Source organism: Ascidia mentula, chromosome 2 (genome assembly GCF_947561715.1).
Source record: "Ascidia mentula chromosome 2, kaAscMent1.1, whole genome shotgun sequence".
In the NCBI taxonomy this organism is placed as follows: Eukaryota; Metazoa; Chordata; class Ascidiacea; order Phlebobranchia; family Ascidiidae; genus Ascidia; species Ascidia mentula.
The window spans coordinates 15,825,736-15,840,699 of record NC_138567.1 but is presented as its reverse complement, the minus strand read 5'-3'; the positions used below and the strand labels follow the sequence as shown (position 1 = coordinate 15,840,699).

At 38.1% G+C, this 14,964-nt stretch overlaps 1 protein-coding gene across 1 annotated transcript; it reads left to right on the top strand.

Annotated features, from left to right (window-relative positions):
- The first annotated feature begins 288 nt into the window (after window positions 1–288).
- Window positions 289–14,662, top strand: LOC145890251 (relaxin receptor 2-like). Its single transcript, XM_082981270.1, has 8 exons — window positions 289–375; window positions 6,894–7,190; window positions 7,562–7,742; window positions 7,809–7,986; window positions 8,046–8,257; window positions 8,315–8,577; window positions 14,147–14,259; window positions 14,512–14,662. Exons 1-8 carry the CDS (start codon window positions 289–291, stop codon window positions 14,660–14,662), a joined length of 1,482 nt encoding a protein of 493 aa, XP_082837396.1.
- The last annotated feature ends 302 nt before the right edge of the window (window positions 14,663–14,964 follow it).

The following is a 14,964-nucleotide window of genomic DNA, read 5'->3' as shown; positions in this document are numbered from 1 at the left end:
GATTAAAAACAGGTTGTGTTGAATTCATTTAGTATTATTGCCTGATATATTACACACAACCTTCTCACCGGGCATTAGAATGTAACATATGCCTCATGTACAACTAATCAATAAACACTGGCAGTCTGTGTTGTAACAACGGGATGGGCTTCATCCGGAGCCCAATCGTAACAGCGGTATTTTGAATGTACTTTGCCACATAGACATCATTTAAGATGCTTGCCTGATGTTGCGTATGTAGTGCGGCAGTACGATGTTTTCTTCCGTTTGGGAGACCGCATTTCGGTAATGCCGTCGTCCCGCATGGTTGACTTTGAGGGGGATGTGGTAACTGGTTGCGTGGATGCTTCAGTAGGAACCACTGGAGTTGTGGCGGTATCTCACCGGGATTTGAACCCAGGATGGGATACGAGTCGGGCTTCTGTCGTTTGGACGAGCGAAGCTGCGCCCGATTCTAAAGTCTTAGTCTAATGGGCGAGTACTGATGCTTGCATTATCACCAATCTCTTGCCATCGTACACATTATGGTCATCTTAAGTTCTTTCATCAACTGAAAAAGTTCGCTTTTATAGCTCAGGGTTAAAGTGGGCTTTTGGTCAACAGTTTACAGCACACAGAATTTATAATATTGGCTCCAATTTGCTTTCTATTAGTTTTTTTTCAGCAGATGTTACGCGAAATTATTGTGAAGTCGGAGATTGTGTATTGTTATTCACACATCTGCACACACAATCGTGCACGACTAGTTGGCATTAATCTGGTTTATTGAAAACCAAACCTAACATTTACAGATTATCAGCCATGTCGACTCTTCATGTTTAAATATTTACAAACACAAATCTCCCGAAACTATTGTTATATGACGTAATACATTACTTTCGTTACAGTTGCGACAACAAGTTTGACAACGACAATTCAAACAAAGTATGCGCCCTAAGAGTGAAGGAGTTTTGCAAAGGAAAGATCAAATGTGTTGGAAAAACACTGTATGACATCTGCCCCACCCACTTCCACTGTCCGAATTCAGCTTGTTGGAAACGTTCGACTGTTTGTGATGGCGATCCTTGCAATGATTGCCCAGCTTTCCAACACTGGAATAATGGGCATGGATTCAAATGTGTTTGGAATGGCAGGAATTGCAATCTTCCGCAAATGTTTCTATGGGACGGCATTGCTGATTGTGATGATAAATCTGATTTGTGTTACACCTCGGAGAATGGAGATGTCAGGTATTTCGTTTTTGATTGTGTTTTGTATATGCGTACCTGCCAGCACTGCACAACACCAACCTTTTCCTCTGTGCTCCTTGTGAAAACGGAAAAAACTGAAATATTTGCATAGATGAATATAGTTTTAGTCAAATAAGCTTAGTGGTTTTATGGCTATAAATGTTAAAAAGAACGGCGATAACTGCTTGCTTGTGGTAAAATATTGCATCTATAAACACATTTATTATTGCAGAGATATACGTACTTCTTCATCCATGAAAGAAGGATTGTGTTTCCAATGTAAAAATGACTCCATGATCATATCAAGGTCAAGTGTTTGTGATAACGTCATAGATTGTCCTGATATGAGTGATGAATGCAGTTGTAATGGAAAATTCCATGAGCAATGCATCAAGGACAATAAATTGTATTTTGGGTAGGTTTGAAAAGACCTTTTATTTCGTTGATACAAATAAACTATCATGTTTATTTAGTTCAAAACCACGTTGCAATTGTTTCGACAATAATGGAGTCTGTTACAACAAAATTGATCAAACCAACATTTCCTGTAACTCAAAAAATGAAATCTGCGACAAGCTCGCTCATTGTTTGGGAAATTTCCCATGTGAGTACCTCTGCCCCTCCCACTTCCAGTGTCCGAATTCAGCTTGTTGGAAACGTTCGACTGTTTGTGATGGCGATCCTTGCAATGACTGTCCAGCTTTCCAACACTGGAATAATGGGCATGGATTCAAATGTGTTCGGAATGGCAGGAATTGCAATCTTCCGCAGATGTTTCTGTGGGACGGCATTGCCGATTGTGATGATAAATCTGATTTGTGTTACACCTCGGAGAATGGAGACGCCAGGTACTGATGAAATGTTGTGGTTGGTTAAAAGTATCTTCCGGTTAAGATAAGACAGAATGGACTTGTAATGTTAGAATATAAATAACTTCGTGTCAAACGCAATTTATTGTAAAGAAAACATGTTTCACTAAAAACATCATCAGTTCTTATTCAAAAAGAATGGACTTTATTTGCAGAGACATTCGAAGTTCTCAGACATTTAATCATCGTTCATGTTTTCAATGTACAAATGACCCCATGATCATCTCAAGGTCAAGTGTGTGTGATGACGTCACCGACTGTCCCGATAGAAGTGACGAATGTTTTTGTCAAAGTGGGAAAACCAAACCTTGTGGCAAGTTTCATTAGTAAGTGATAAAGCATTAGTTTATTCTTTGGATTGAAACCACTGACACCCATGGCGTAACTAGAAATCTATGACTTGCAATAGTGTAAGATGTGTTAAGTGTCTGTAAATACTACATGACTTGTTTTATTGGCACGACTCATAAACTAATGCAGTTTACAAGTATGTGTTTTGCCGCTGCAGGAAAATGCCAAATCCTTTACTCTTTTGACATCATGATGACGTGTTGGGCCTTGATTACAAAGTATTGTAGTCGAAAAAGACTTTAAATGCGTCATCGCATATCTGGGCGCCACAAGCGAGCAAAGTTTGTGACGTAACAGTGTTTCAATAGTGGGCGACCAAGCATGGGAAATTTGCTTAATACTAAGTCGACAGTTTTATTTGTTGGGTTAAAGTGGTTTCAATATGTTTGTCTGTTCTTTTGGTGCCATGTTTTAAAACCAATTAGGATAAAACGAATCTTTGGTATTGTTTATATTTCTTGACATACTATTGATGTTATCACAAGAGAACAAATCCAGTGTAAGACATTTTTGCTTCAGTGGAGTGCTGCATGGAAATTAAACGTTCTTTCGTAATTTTAGGTCAGTTTTGGGCTGAATTCCCATGTATAGGATTTAAAAATGTTTTTTCAATTACTACAGAAGTCGCAAGGAAACCGCATCTGCACTTAATTTGGGTTTTTAATTATAAAATAAACGCGAAACATTCAAATATTTTCAGTGTTGATGAGGAAGTGAAGAACGACTGTTCAACAACAACAACAACCAACTACATACAGGGGGTGTGGTATTGTGAGGTAAGTGAGAATGCATAACTTATTGTTTTGTCGAAAATTATTGGTTCAGATGTTTACGTACATTTGTAGGTTCATACCAACACAATGTACTTACTCACTTGCTGGACAAACTCCAGTTTAAACAAACGTTTGCAACAATGTTTACGCAGATGAACGTAATTATTACACGAACTTACAAAGATTTTGACCTACTTCGCCAAACGTGAATATTTGTTACCTCATAGGTGGGGTTTCTGTAGTTTTCTAAACTACTGTGAAACAAACCAACACTCAGAGACATGAACCGAGTTACAACCAACGTTGTGGTTTTGCAATTTCGTTTGTTCGTTTCAAAGCGAACTAATCCACGAAGCTCAATGGAATGTTTTAATACGATTCTTCATTCTTATATAATCAAAGAGCGTCACACTGCGCAATTACATGAATACCTGTGTCTCGGAGATGTTTGTGTGAGATACGACAACGTCACAGTACCGAGATCATCCATTTATTCCAATTTAAAATGTTCCTGTCTGTGGCGCCATTGCGATCACTTCAAACACTGTTGCATGTAAAAAGATTACGTTGGCACATGGTGTTATATACTATTGGGCAACATTCACTGACATCATCACAATAACCACACTACACCTGCTTCGTTGCTATGAACACATGGTTCAACTAATTCCACGAAACCGCGTTGTATTCGGCTGCTCTAGGGTGGATATGACTTCCGCCTCATCTCACTTTGCTATTATCTTCACGGACGATGTACGCACCCGTTGTCTCATGAGGTTGAGTCACTTCGTAATACCGAACTTCACTGTCGTAGCCGACAAACATCCCCGTGAATCCTTTTATCGCGAGTTAAAACATCTTACTATAGTAATACCTTCAAGGTCGCTAACAGTTGGAACTCGTGCTTGTACCTAGTTCCCCAGACGTTTCCTGTGCAACGTTGACACGCGTGGAATATATGTGGTATTTGGGTTGCACTAAACCACCCAATACGGCAAAAATAAGAGGCAGACTTATGTGGGTACTTAAAGTACTGCGACCACGGCAGAGAGTTTGAAAGAGGAGTCGCGTAAAAAGTCAATTTCGTCGTCACATTCCTGCGACCACGGCGAGAGTTTGGAAGAGGAGTCGCGTAAAAAGTCAATTTCGTCGTCACATTCCACACGTTTAAGAGTTAATTCTCGCTTTCGTCACAAATTGTATTTGTTCGTCAAACTTATTTTGCTATTTTCTTTGTGAGAAATAAACATCTTGTAATGCATGACAATCACATAGTGATCACATTCCCAGGTATAAAAATCTCGAACAAGTTTGCTGTCATGACGTTTGTTGCTATCAGTGTTTTGGTGAACGTTTCCAGGTGTCCCACATGGGCATTGTTACCTGACAAATTGAGTTTGCAAGTTGTCATGGATTTATTTCCTACCTCGGCCCGGACCCTGCAGTAACGGTTCACCACTGAATCCAAAGTCTCTCACGCTGGTTCGCTAAATGGGCTTCTCTTTAATGAACAGGCTAAAACGACAGTAAAACGTGCATATTCTTAGTTAAAACAATACCATCGACACTCCTTTCGTTTTTCCACACTCACTTTCAGTACAGCACGACCCCCATTTCGAAACTAACTCGATCGTACCCAAAGCAACTTCTCGCACCGATAAATTAACCAATCAACGGTTTTTCATGAAATCAATGGGGCGTTACGGGACGACGTGGCAAACACAGAAAAACAAATAAAGTGTGAAAAAAAAGTGTGAGAAAAGATGGAAACATAAACAAAAGTGCGATGTGATGTGAGCATATATGTAATGAACAGTGATTTAAATAAACAACGCAGGTGAACATAAAAAGCATAAAGACAAGAATTAGTGCAGTGTGTCACGCGTCTTTTACGCCACACAAGCAAAAAGTTTAAGGTCACTGCTGAATTGTCGCCACCGGATTCACAGATTTGTGGCAGAAATTTGTTTCAAAACTTACCAATGATAAAACCTCATTGAACTGCCACGAAATCCTGACAAGCCTTTCGTTCAAAATAATAACAAAAATATTCCTTCCAACATGAGCAACAAATCGTTCGCACATAAACATACCAGAAACCACATGATGTGTTTTGCACAGGATGGGAGGAGGGCAAGTGGGCTCGACAACAAACAACTGTGCGATGGGAGGCGGGATTGCGGTGATCGGATCCGCAATTATAACATAGGTCGATCCTTCGTCCACGATGAAGATCCTCAACTTTGTAAAAATCGGAAACACTGCGACGCAAAAGACGGACTTCTCAATATTCCTATATCCAAAGTATGCGACGGTTTCATCGATTGTGACGATGAAAGTGACGAATATCCAGAAGAATTGTGCACAAAGGAAGGAAGATTCTACTGTCCAACGTTAAATGGAGCCAAAGTAAAGTTATTTCTTGTCAACAAAACCACAAAAGAATCAAGCTACCTTAATTGCAAGAGTTAAAGTAAAATCACTTCAAAGCTGTATTTTAACTATAAAAGGCAAATAGGTATCGATGTCTGTTGTTCAGTATTGTTTGTCATAATGCCCTTTGCCGAATCTTCAGCACAGATAACCATAAAGACGGTTTAAGTATTTCCCAGATTTCTGTGACAGATTTCTGTCAACGAATCGGATGTTTGTGACCTCACAATTAACTGCGATGATCAAAGTGATGAAATAAATTGCACAAAGGACGGAAGGTTTTATTGCGAATACAAAGATCCGTTGTTCGTTAAGAAAGAGAAGGTAAACATATGTCAACAATATTTTTGTCCTGTGGCAAAGATGTTTTGATTCCTTCCATGTTACTATTGTGACCGATATTAATTCAGCGATCCCGAATTCGGACTAAAGTTATTGGGAGGGTGGGTATGGAAGTTTTAAGACCGATTTAGAACGATCTTTTCTCCGTTTTTCAGCGCTTAATTTTCCAACTCCAATTATGGTAAACGCTGAGTTCACCCTGCACTAACGATTCACCGTCAACACAAAAGTTGAGAGCCGAACTGCAGAGGCGGATACTTTCATAATTAAATAAAGTGACGTCAATATGAAAGAACCTTTAAAAGCGCCCAATGTAAAAAGGACGAATATCAAAGAATAAAGTGCGACCCACTGCACAAATCATGTTCTTTGCACTTAACCACACAAGCACACCTCAACGTTTGCCACCAGATGAGAACTGCCAGTTTACCAATTACTGCTTATTTTTGTCGCCAGATTTCTGGCCAATTAGCGCGTCACACGCCTTCCATGTATACAAAACTACACATGTATATTGCAGTACACATTTTTTATCCAATTTCCATAGTTCCGTTGTTCACCAATTACATACAAAACAGTAATTTCGCATTCTGCTGCTTACCGACGCCAATATGACCAACTTAACTACAATGTTTTCTTTCATTTACACCATATAGAAATTCAATGGAGTCGGCGACTGCTCTGATTGGTCAGACGAGTGCCCAACAAATACAAAAGTGATCAACGAAAACATATTTTCATCACGATACGAGTTAATTGCAAATCCATTTCTACGAGCCATTGTGTGGATAATGGGGATGCTCGCCATTGCCGGAAATTTGGTAAATTAAACTAAGTTTGTTTAGTCTTGGTTGCACAATAAGAACACATGTTATATTCCTTTAATTTGTTTTAAGGTTGTCATGGTGATGGAAGGTAAAACGTTGGCGACGACAGAATCACAATCTGCTGCATTTCGCACAAACCATTTACTCGTTTTGAATCTATCTGTTTCCGATCTACTCATGGGAGTTTATCTGATCATGCTGGGAGCCGCTGGTGTCAGATACTCCGGTAATTATTGCGCCAATGAACTTATTTGGAAATCAAGCGGAAGTTGCACCACAATGGGGGTATTGGTTTTGCTTTCGAGCGAAACATCGGTGTTTACAATGGTTCTGTTGACCATATTCCGACTGTATGCTGTGAAAAACGTAAGTTAAACAATTGTATTTGGTTAAGTTAGCTATTGCCAACTTCGTTGAACCGGTGACGGCCCTTTCCAAAATTTTATGACAATCTTCTCTCTGGAAATCTTTTATCTTCGGAAAGCTATTTATTATCACTCTTACAGTTATTGCTAGAATCTAAGCCTGACATGAGAAACGAAATTAAAACGAATATTGTTAAAATGACGCAGTTTTGCCCAATTTGGGAACTACAGAGTAGAGCAAGAAGGGGCAATATTCAGTCCGATGGGATTCGAACTGACAACTATGTTCCCCATCCCTCGATTTGAAATAACCACTAAGCTTGCAAACTTATTCCTTTAATGAAAACACGTGAATGTTCTCTTTTCTTTCAGCCATTCGATGCATCGTTGAAACCGGAATTGAAAACTGTCATCTTTTCCATTATCCTCTCATGGGCATTCTCGTTTACAATTGCTTTTATTCCACTCACAAATCAACTTCAACATTTGTTCGAAACCAAAGCTTGGATGAATGAGAATCCGTTTTTTGACAATGCTGCAGTCGACTTTTCTAGTAAGATTTTGTCGTAGATGTTGGTGGTGAAACCAGTTTTGAATGAAACTAGCGCTGCGTATACAGGCATGAATAACTTCTTGGATCGATTTGTAACTTTCCAACACAACTTCACAAGCAACGATTCCCAAGTACTCAACACTGCCATCATGCGAGTGAATGATGCTAATTCCTGGATGGATTTTATGGATATTCTTGAGGATTACAATTACATTGAGCTATTTGATATTTCTGGATATTTGGGGTTTGTATTTATACTCGCAAAATCGTCAATTTTATCGCCTCAAAATTATCTATGTGTAGATATTACAGCAGCAGCAGTGTTTGCATTAGCAAACTATATGTAACGACCAACGACAAGGCATGGGGATATTCAATCGCCATTATTACTCTAAACTTTCTGGCTTTCTTGTTTGTGGCAATTGCATACTTTTGGATATACAAGAAAACAACTGCCAGTGCCAGGCAAGTGAACGAGAGACCAAGAGATGGCAGGGCGGCAACACAAAACAAAGGTAAGCACATTCGTATTTGCAGACATATTATACCATTAATGCTGTTTGTTTCAGCAGAAATGCAAAAGAAAATCCTCCGACTGATAATTACCGATTTTCTCTGCTGGGTTCCGATATCTATCACGGCATTTGTAAACTTTGGTGGATTCTCTATGCCTCCAGTGATATACGCTGTGTCAGCAATTATCCTACTCCCCATCAACAGCTCTCTAAATCCCCTCATCTACTCCAACGCACCGAAACTGCTTTATGATAGAGTCCGGGATGGCCTACGTGCCGTTTTCAGGCCTCAACCTCAGGAAGAGCAACAGGAAAATGTGGTTGTGGTTGCCAAATGACAAAACTTACATTTGGTTGAAGCAGAAACTGCTCTGTAAATAAATCTTGGGTTTGGTTTTGTGCAAAATATGAAGTAATTTTTCTGACATCAAATTGACAGAACCGACTCCATACGCTTACATTTTTCACAATGATGCGGTGATTCCCCTTGCTTCCAGTGACTTCCCCACTTTATTTTGTTTTCTATCGAATTGAAGAAACATTTTAGTGCATTTGTGGCGTGCAAAGTACCAACCATCCATCGTATGAGATGAAATATGATGAAGTTGGAACATAATGGGGATGAAATCAGTGTGTTTAACGACGAAAATGTACTTATCGTGTCGCTGCATGATCGTTTACTTTTACATATGATGTTGGAAACATTCCATTCAATCAACTCATGGAATAAAAACTATCGAACGCCCCCTCAAAACCCCACGCCTGTACATAAACTTCGCCCTTTGTATTCTGTATATCATTGATATTTTACTGCAAACAGGATGTCATAAATTCTTAGCAGGACAAACTCTCTGTGTAAATCGCATCATAATTCAATTCACACACTATCGTTAACATAGCAGTAAATGTCCAGAAGCAAGATTTTTCGTTTGAAGTTTCTTTTTCTGACAATCAATTGCTGTTTGCATTCAATATCAACTGGTTCGTTCGCGGCTAATTTAAACTTTCACTAAAATTTAATCGTTTTGTTGAATGTTTGCTGATATTTGTGTATCGAATTAGGAATCGTGGCTTTTAATAGATGATTGACAACATCCAACCTAACAATGTAGTTTCGGACAGTGGTTCTTATTATATTTTTCTATCACTTTTTTTTCTCCTTTAGTTATGGTTCTGTACCTTACGTTCGCCAACATTTTAAATCAGTTTTATGCCCAAAAGCAGTTGTGTTTGTCGATTTATTGATTGCACATCAGTGAGATACTTGACACTGCTTTTTCGTAAAAAACATAATATGTATAAATTTAACCTTGCTTATTTTAACTAAACTTACGGCACAAATAAACGGTTTATGACGAAACAGATAAATCATCCAAAAAACAGTTTCGTCACATGTTTTTGTGATGAAACAGTAACGTGTGGATTTTTTATGTTTTGCATTTTGCACAAATGCCAGAAACCCTATATTAGACAGTCGTATGCATGCTGTAACGTACGCTAAACAATGAATGTTCCTATAAACATCTAAATTTAGGGCAAATTGTTTGATTTTGTTGTTGCAAGTATAACCAGGAGGCCAAGTATGCGGGAAGCAATGAAAAAAACGCCCAACTATTTTACCCTTTATTCAGAGCGCAGCATGTCAGATGCAAAATCAGACTGTGGTCATATTTATATACAAAGGGAGATTACAACAAGAAGGGGAAAATTTTTCGAAACAAAACAAAGCTCAACTTATTTCATTTTTTTGTGGCAGAACGCAAAACTATTAATCAGATATGGAAGTTATATCAATGAAAAATGAAATAAAGACAGAAGTTTTCCAGGTTTCTACATCAAGAATACGACTTGGAAACATTAATATCAAAACAACTTTGCACAAAAAGCTCAAACAACTCGTAAAGTCTTTTAGTACAAGTTGCGTAGTGCTCAAAGACCTCACGCCAGGAGGTAGAAGTTTAATTGTTCAGAAAGTTTGACGTCTGTACATTTGTATATTTAAACTTACAATTGTTTGTGCATTTGGATGGGTTAGGAATACTCAACGTAACAACCAGGATATGCAAACCGCTGCTTATAATAGGACAAAAACATAGAAATAACTTGATAAGAATCTGTTATGCTAAAAAATATTAGTCTTTCAAGGTAGCTTCGCTAAACAAAAGAATGTTTTTTTATAAAAAGGACATTCAAAATGACAAATGTTGTTTAATCAAGATAACAAAGTACAGACAATTAAACGCATAAGGTCTCAACATACTTTGGAAAAGTGTTGTAAACTTCGCTAACGCGATGTTTTGTTTTTTTCAATGTTTTTCAAGGATGTCGGCGACCGCAATAAAGCCACGCTATTTAACTCTCACTTGCTAACGGTGGTTTATACATACTATATTACCTCTTTGGCTAACTTTGAAGTGCAATTTCGCTCGCCGTAGTGTTATCAACGTAGCAAAAATCCTCGCCTACTACGATCGCCACTTCAGGCAACGTTTCGTATGTTTTAACTTCAAATTGGTGCAGTTTTTCTCTGCGCAAAACAATGTGAAGTGTCAGGAGTTGTGACAATTTTATTTAATCTAAATCTTTGTGTAAAAAGTAATTTCTGAGTATAAAATTATGGCAATTTTTGTTTAGTCAGGATATCAAATTACCGACAAAATTCGAGGCTATATTCCTTTAAAAAAAACGCTATTTAACTCACACTATCTAACGGTGGTTTTACATGATATATTACCTCTTTGGCAAACTTTGTAGTGCTATTTCGCTCGCCGTTGTGTTATCAACGTTCGCGGTGTTCAGCAGCCCTAGGCAAAAATCCTCGTCTGCTACGATCGCCACTTCAGGCAACTTTCCATCTGTTTTAACTTCAAATTGGTGCAGTTTTTCTCTACGCAAAAATTTAAAGTGTAAAATTGTAAAGTTGTGACAATGAGACAATATTTCAATAATCTAGATCTTTGTGTAAAAAGTAATTTCAATTGTGGCAAAATATTTTTTTTGCTCAATAAGGATATCAAATTACTAACAAGAGACGAGGTTATGTTCTTTCCAAAACTAATCGCATGAAGTCCCATCGTTCAAAGGAAACGTGTTGTTAGCTTCGATAAAGCCACTTGTAATGTATACAGTTAAAATGTTTTCAAGTATGTCGGCGACCACTACATGACCTCGCTGTGAAAACAAGATTATTTAACTCCCTCTGTCTAACGGCGCTTTATAACCTCTGTGGCAAACTTTGCAGTGAAATTTCGCTCGCCGGAGTGATATCAATCGTTGGGGTAATCAGTAGCGCTAAGCAAAAATCCTCAAATTGGTGAAGCTGTGAATTTACTGTGGCAGAAGTTGATTTACCAAAGTCTGAATTATCTTTTCTTTTCACGACAAATCGTCAAAAGCACATATTTTAATTTTTAACAACAATTCCATTTACCTTGGCTTTTTCCGGACTTCTGCTCCACAATTGTCAGTATCCGATGAACGTTTTGTTGTTCTACTGCAGAAACATAAATTAGATTATAGAAATGAATAACAATTTCATGCAAACTTACCTCTTTCTTAAACCTTGGATTGTAGGGCAAGTGCAAGTGTTAGATGCCTTTGTAGATTCGACCTCGCCCCAAAACTAACAAGCACAATAAAATACAATTAGTAGCAACAACAAAAAAATATTCAGTACTTACACTCTTTCGCAATGATCACATGTAGCTTGTTTATCGCAAGAGGACATGTGTTTTTCTAAGTGTTCTTTCTTCCAAAATCTAGCACCACAAGCGGCACATGGAAACGGCCGTTTTCTTCCTGGCGGTTTATCCATTTCTTAACGGAAACCTTTAGTAAAGAGTAAGCAACTGAATCAGATTCGATCACACCTGCATTTTAAACTATATTATATCTCTAGCTTATAAACTATTATCAAACTTTCATTATCATTACTTTCTTACTGTACATACATTTTTTAACTTTAAACTAATCTAAAGACCAACCTTTAACTCCACTGCAACTGCAATCTATTACCACTGAACCCTGTTACAACTCAGAACGCAAGTGAACAAACCGAAAGCCTTCACAGCCACAACTCTTTTATACCATCTAGTGACCAATGCTCGTTCAAAAAACTTCTCACTTGGGTTTACGTCCTTACACGACCAACTCATTCACCAAACGAACCACTCTAAGTTATATTTCTTACAATATGGGACCAATCCCATATAAGTGAACAGTGCCCGATCCCACAGAACAGTGCGCGATTTCACAGAACAGTACGCAAAGTCAAACCAAGTGAAGAGTGCCCGATCCCACATAACTGAAGAGTGCCCGATCCCACATAAGTGAAGAGTGCCTGATCCCACATAACTAAAGAGTGCCTGATCCCACATAAGTGAAGAGTGCCCGATCCCTAATAAGTGAAGAGTGATAACGTTCGCGGGCTAGACTCTACTACTCCCCACATACCCCATTTTGCACTCCTAGGACAACAAGAAAAGAAAAGAGTAACTCTTTCGGCATTGTAAGGATTCTGTTAAATTCCACGATAAAACTAACTATGTTTCTGACAAGGTTACAATGAGCGCGAACCACATTTTGTTTCGAGACTTGCATTAAAATCTCTACATTTTAGTTGTTATGTTAATATCTGTAACCATTAACTCGTCGCAACAAGACGCGTTGCTTTTGTGGACGTGATGACTACGACAATTAGATCCAATAAAATCGCTTTTTGTGAAGAACATGAAAATCATTGACATCAACCGTATTTCAATACCTTGTGGATTTGTCCCGAAATTTGACAAAATGTCTGCAAATGCTTTACCTTTTCCATCTCTGAGTTGTAGTACGAAAGTGCCTGATTGATGTCCTGAGCTGCTAACTTTTCCCCAATATTCTACAAACACAAAATATGAGAACTTTAGTCATGAAGTCTGACATTTCGTATGAACAAATCTCTGTTTTACGAATTTACAAGGTTTTATTACTTGTTACATTTTCCTATGAAGTTTGAAGGTTATGTATGAGAAAGTATTCATAAAACGATTAAATGTCATGACTGTTTTCAAAACACGTGTCTAACCCGTTTGTGTTGGTTGGGTTCAAAATGCTTTTCTCCTAACTTCGAACAGTAACTTGCCGTTGGAACTTTTTTACATGATTTGAGAAGTCTAGTTACAAATTCGTTCCAAGCAATTGGTCACACAGCTCAAAGAAGAAAATAAAAATATTGTCGTACAAAGTAGATTTCGCAAATATTTAAAATATTTGATTTTTTTATCAATAATGGAAACTTGGGGTGTTTCAAAATCATGTCGTTTGCATCCGACTACCAAATGTTTTTAATTGCTCCCGCCAACATGGAATTTAACCCTTTCTCATGTAACGCGAAACATTCGAATTTAAACAGAACAAACTCGGAATCACAAACTAATCCGGATAGTGGCGGTAAGGATTCGGAATGGGTATTCTACGTCAAACTTTACTGTGTGTTCGATCCGATTGATGCACGGGAAGACTCAATCGAATATCACTTCGTTTACAAAGACGTGGGTCGGGAGTTTCCCTGTTTACATTCAGTGATTTTATTTTTTTGGTTGAAAACTTGCTTCGGTGGATTCTGTCGTCATGGTAACCTGGTATCCAACGTGGGTTTCGCGGAGCCGTAGAATTCCATGACGAAACATCCATGGGCTACTGGATACCTTAAGTCGTCTGGGTTCCTTCTCAACCCAAATAACTTTAGCGAAAAAAATTCGACCTTGAGTGCTGACTTAAAATAAATATTTTATTTATGTTGTATTTTCTGTTTTCTAAATGCAGGAGTTTCCAATGCAGGAAATAAATTTCATAGAACCTTTAGCTTTATAAAAACATCAACTCAGACCTTCCCTAATGTTGCAGGTCCACGAACAAGTGATACAGGGACTTTACCCTCTATCTGATGACGTAATGAAAGATATCGCAGAGTTAAGGTTGCAATTCGCTGAAGGAAATTTCCATCAAATCAATATTGAGTAAGTTTATTTAAGTGGAGCTGCAACTTTACCTTCATTGCTTCGTTCGGTTTAACCAACAAAAAGCATAAAAATATAAAAATGCCTACGGATCGAAAACAAAATCTTTAAATCTCGTATAAATGAGTGCAAGCAATGAGCCACTCAGCATTTGCACCCCGTATAAATGAGTGCTAGCATTGAGCCACTCAGCATTTGCACCCCGTATAAATATCTTCTTTTGCGAATAAAAAACATGGATTCTTTTTCCAGTGCTGACATCGGCAAATATTATCCAATCCACATGTTAATGGCCGCTTACGAGATCACAAACGAAAACGAAGACTTCTACTTCAAACGAACCGATTCTTTCTCGAATGAATTAAATGCAAACTCAAAATCAGTAATTAAGACGTTCTCATAAATTACGTAAAACTAGATCTCCCCTCTTCTTCGAACACATCCTTTCATCCCATGCAAGTTATACGTTCATATGGGCGCCTGACTCGATAAAATTGTGGTTTTAACGGTGCCCATGCCATTTTATTCTGCATATTTATTGTTCACACGCGTTCAAGTCGTTTTTGTTCAAAACAAAATTAAGTTATATTTGGACGTTGGCACCAACCGCGCATGAATCGTATTCCACAACTAATCGTCATTTCCTTAAAACCGCTTATATATCAATAGTTTTGCAAGAGCTCATATATTAATAGGATTTTAATT

Excerpts from the sequence above, each read along its gene's own strand:
- LOC145890251 (XM_082981270.1), top strand. The coding sequence starts at position 289 with ATGCCGTCGTCCCGCATGGTTGACTTTGAGGGGGATGTGGTAACTGGT. Across the intron at positions 376-6,893 it reads GAACCACTGGAGTTGTGGCG|GTTGTCATGGTGATGGAAGG; the intron begins GTATCTCACCGG and ends ATTTGTTTTAAG. Across the intron at positions 7,191-7,561 it reads GACTGTATGCTGTGAAAAAC|CCATTCGATGCATCGTTGAA; the intron begins GTAAGTTAAACA and ends CTTTTCTTTCAG.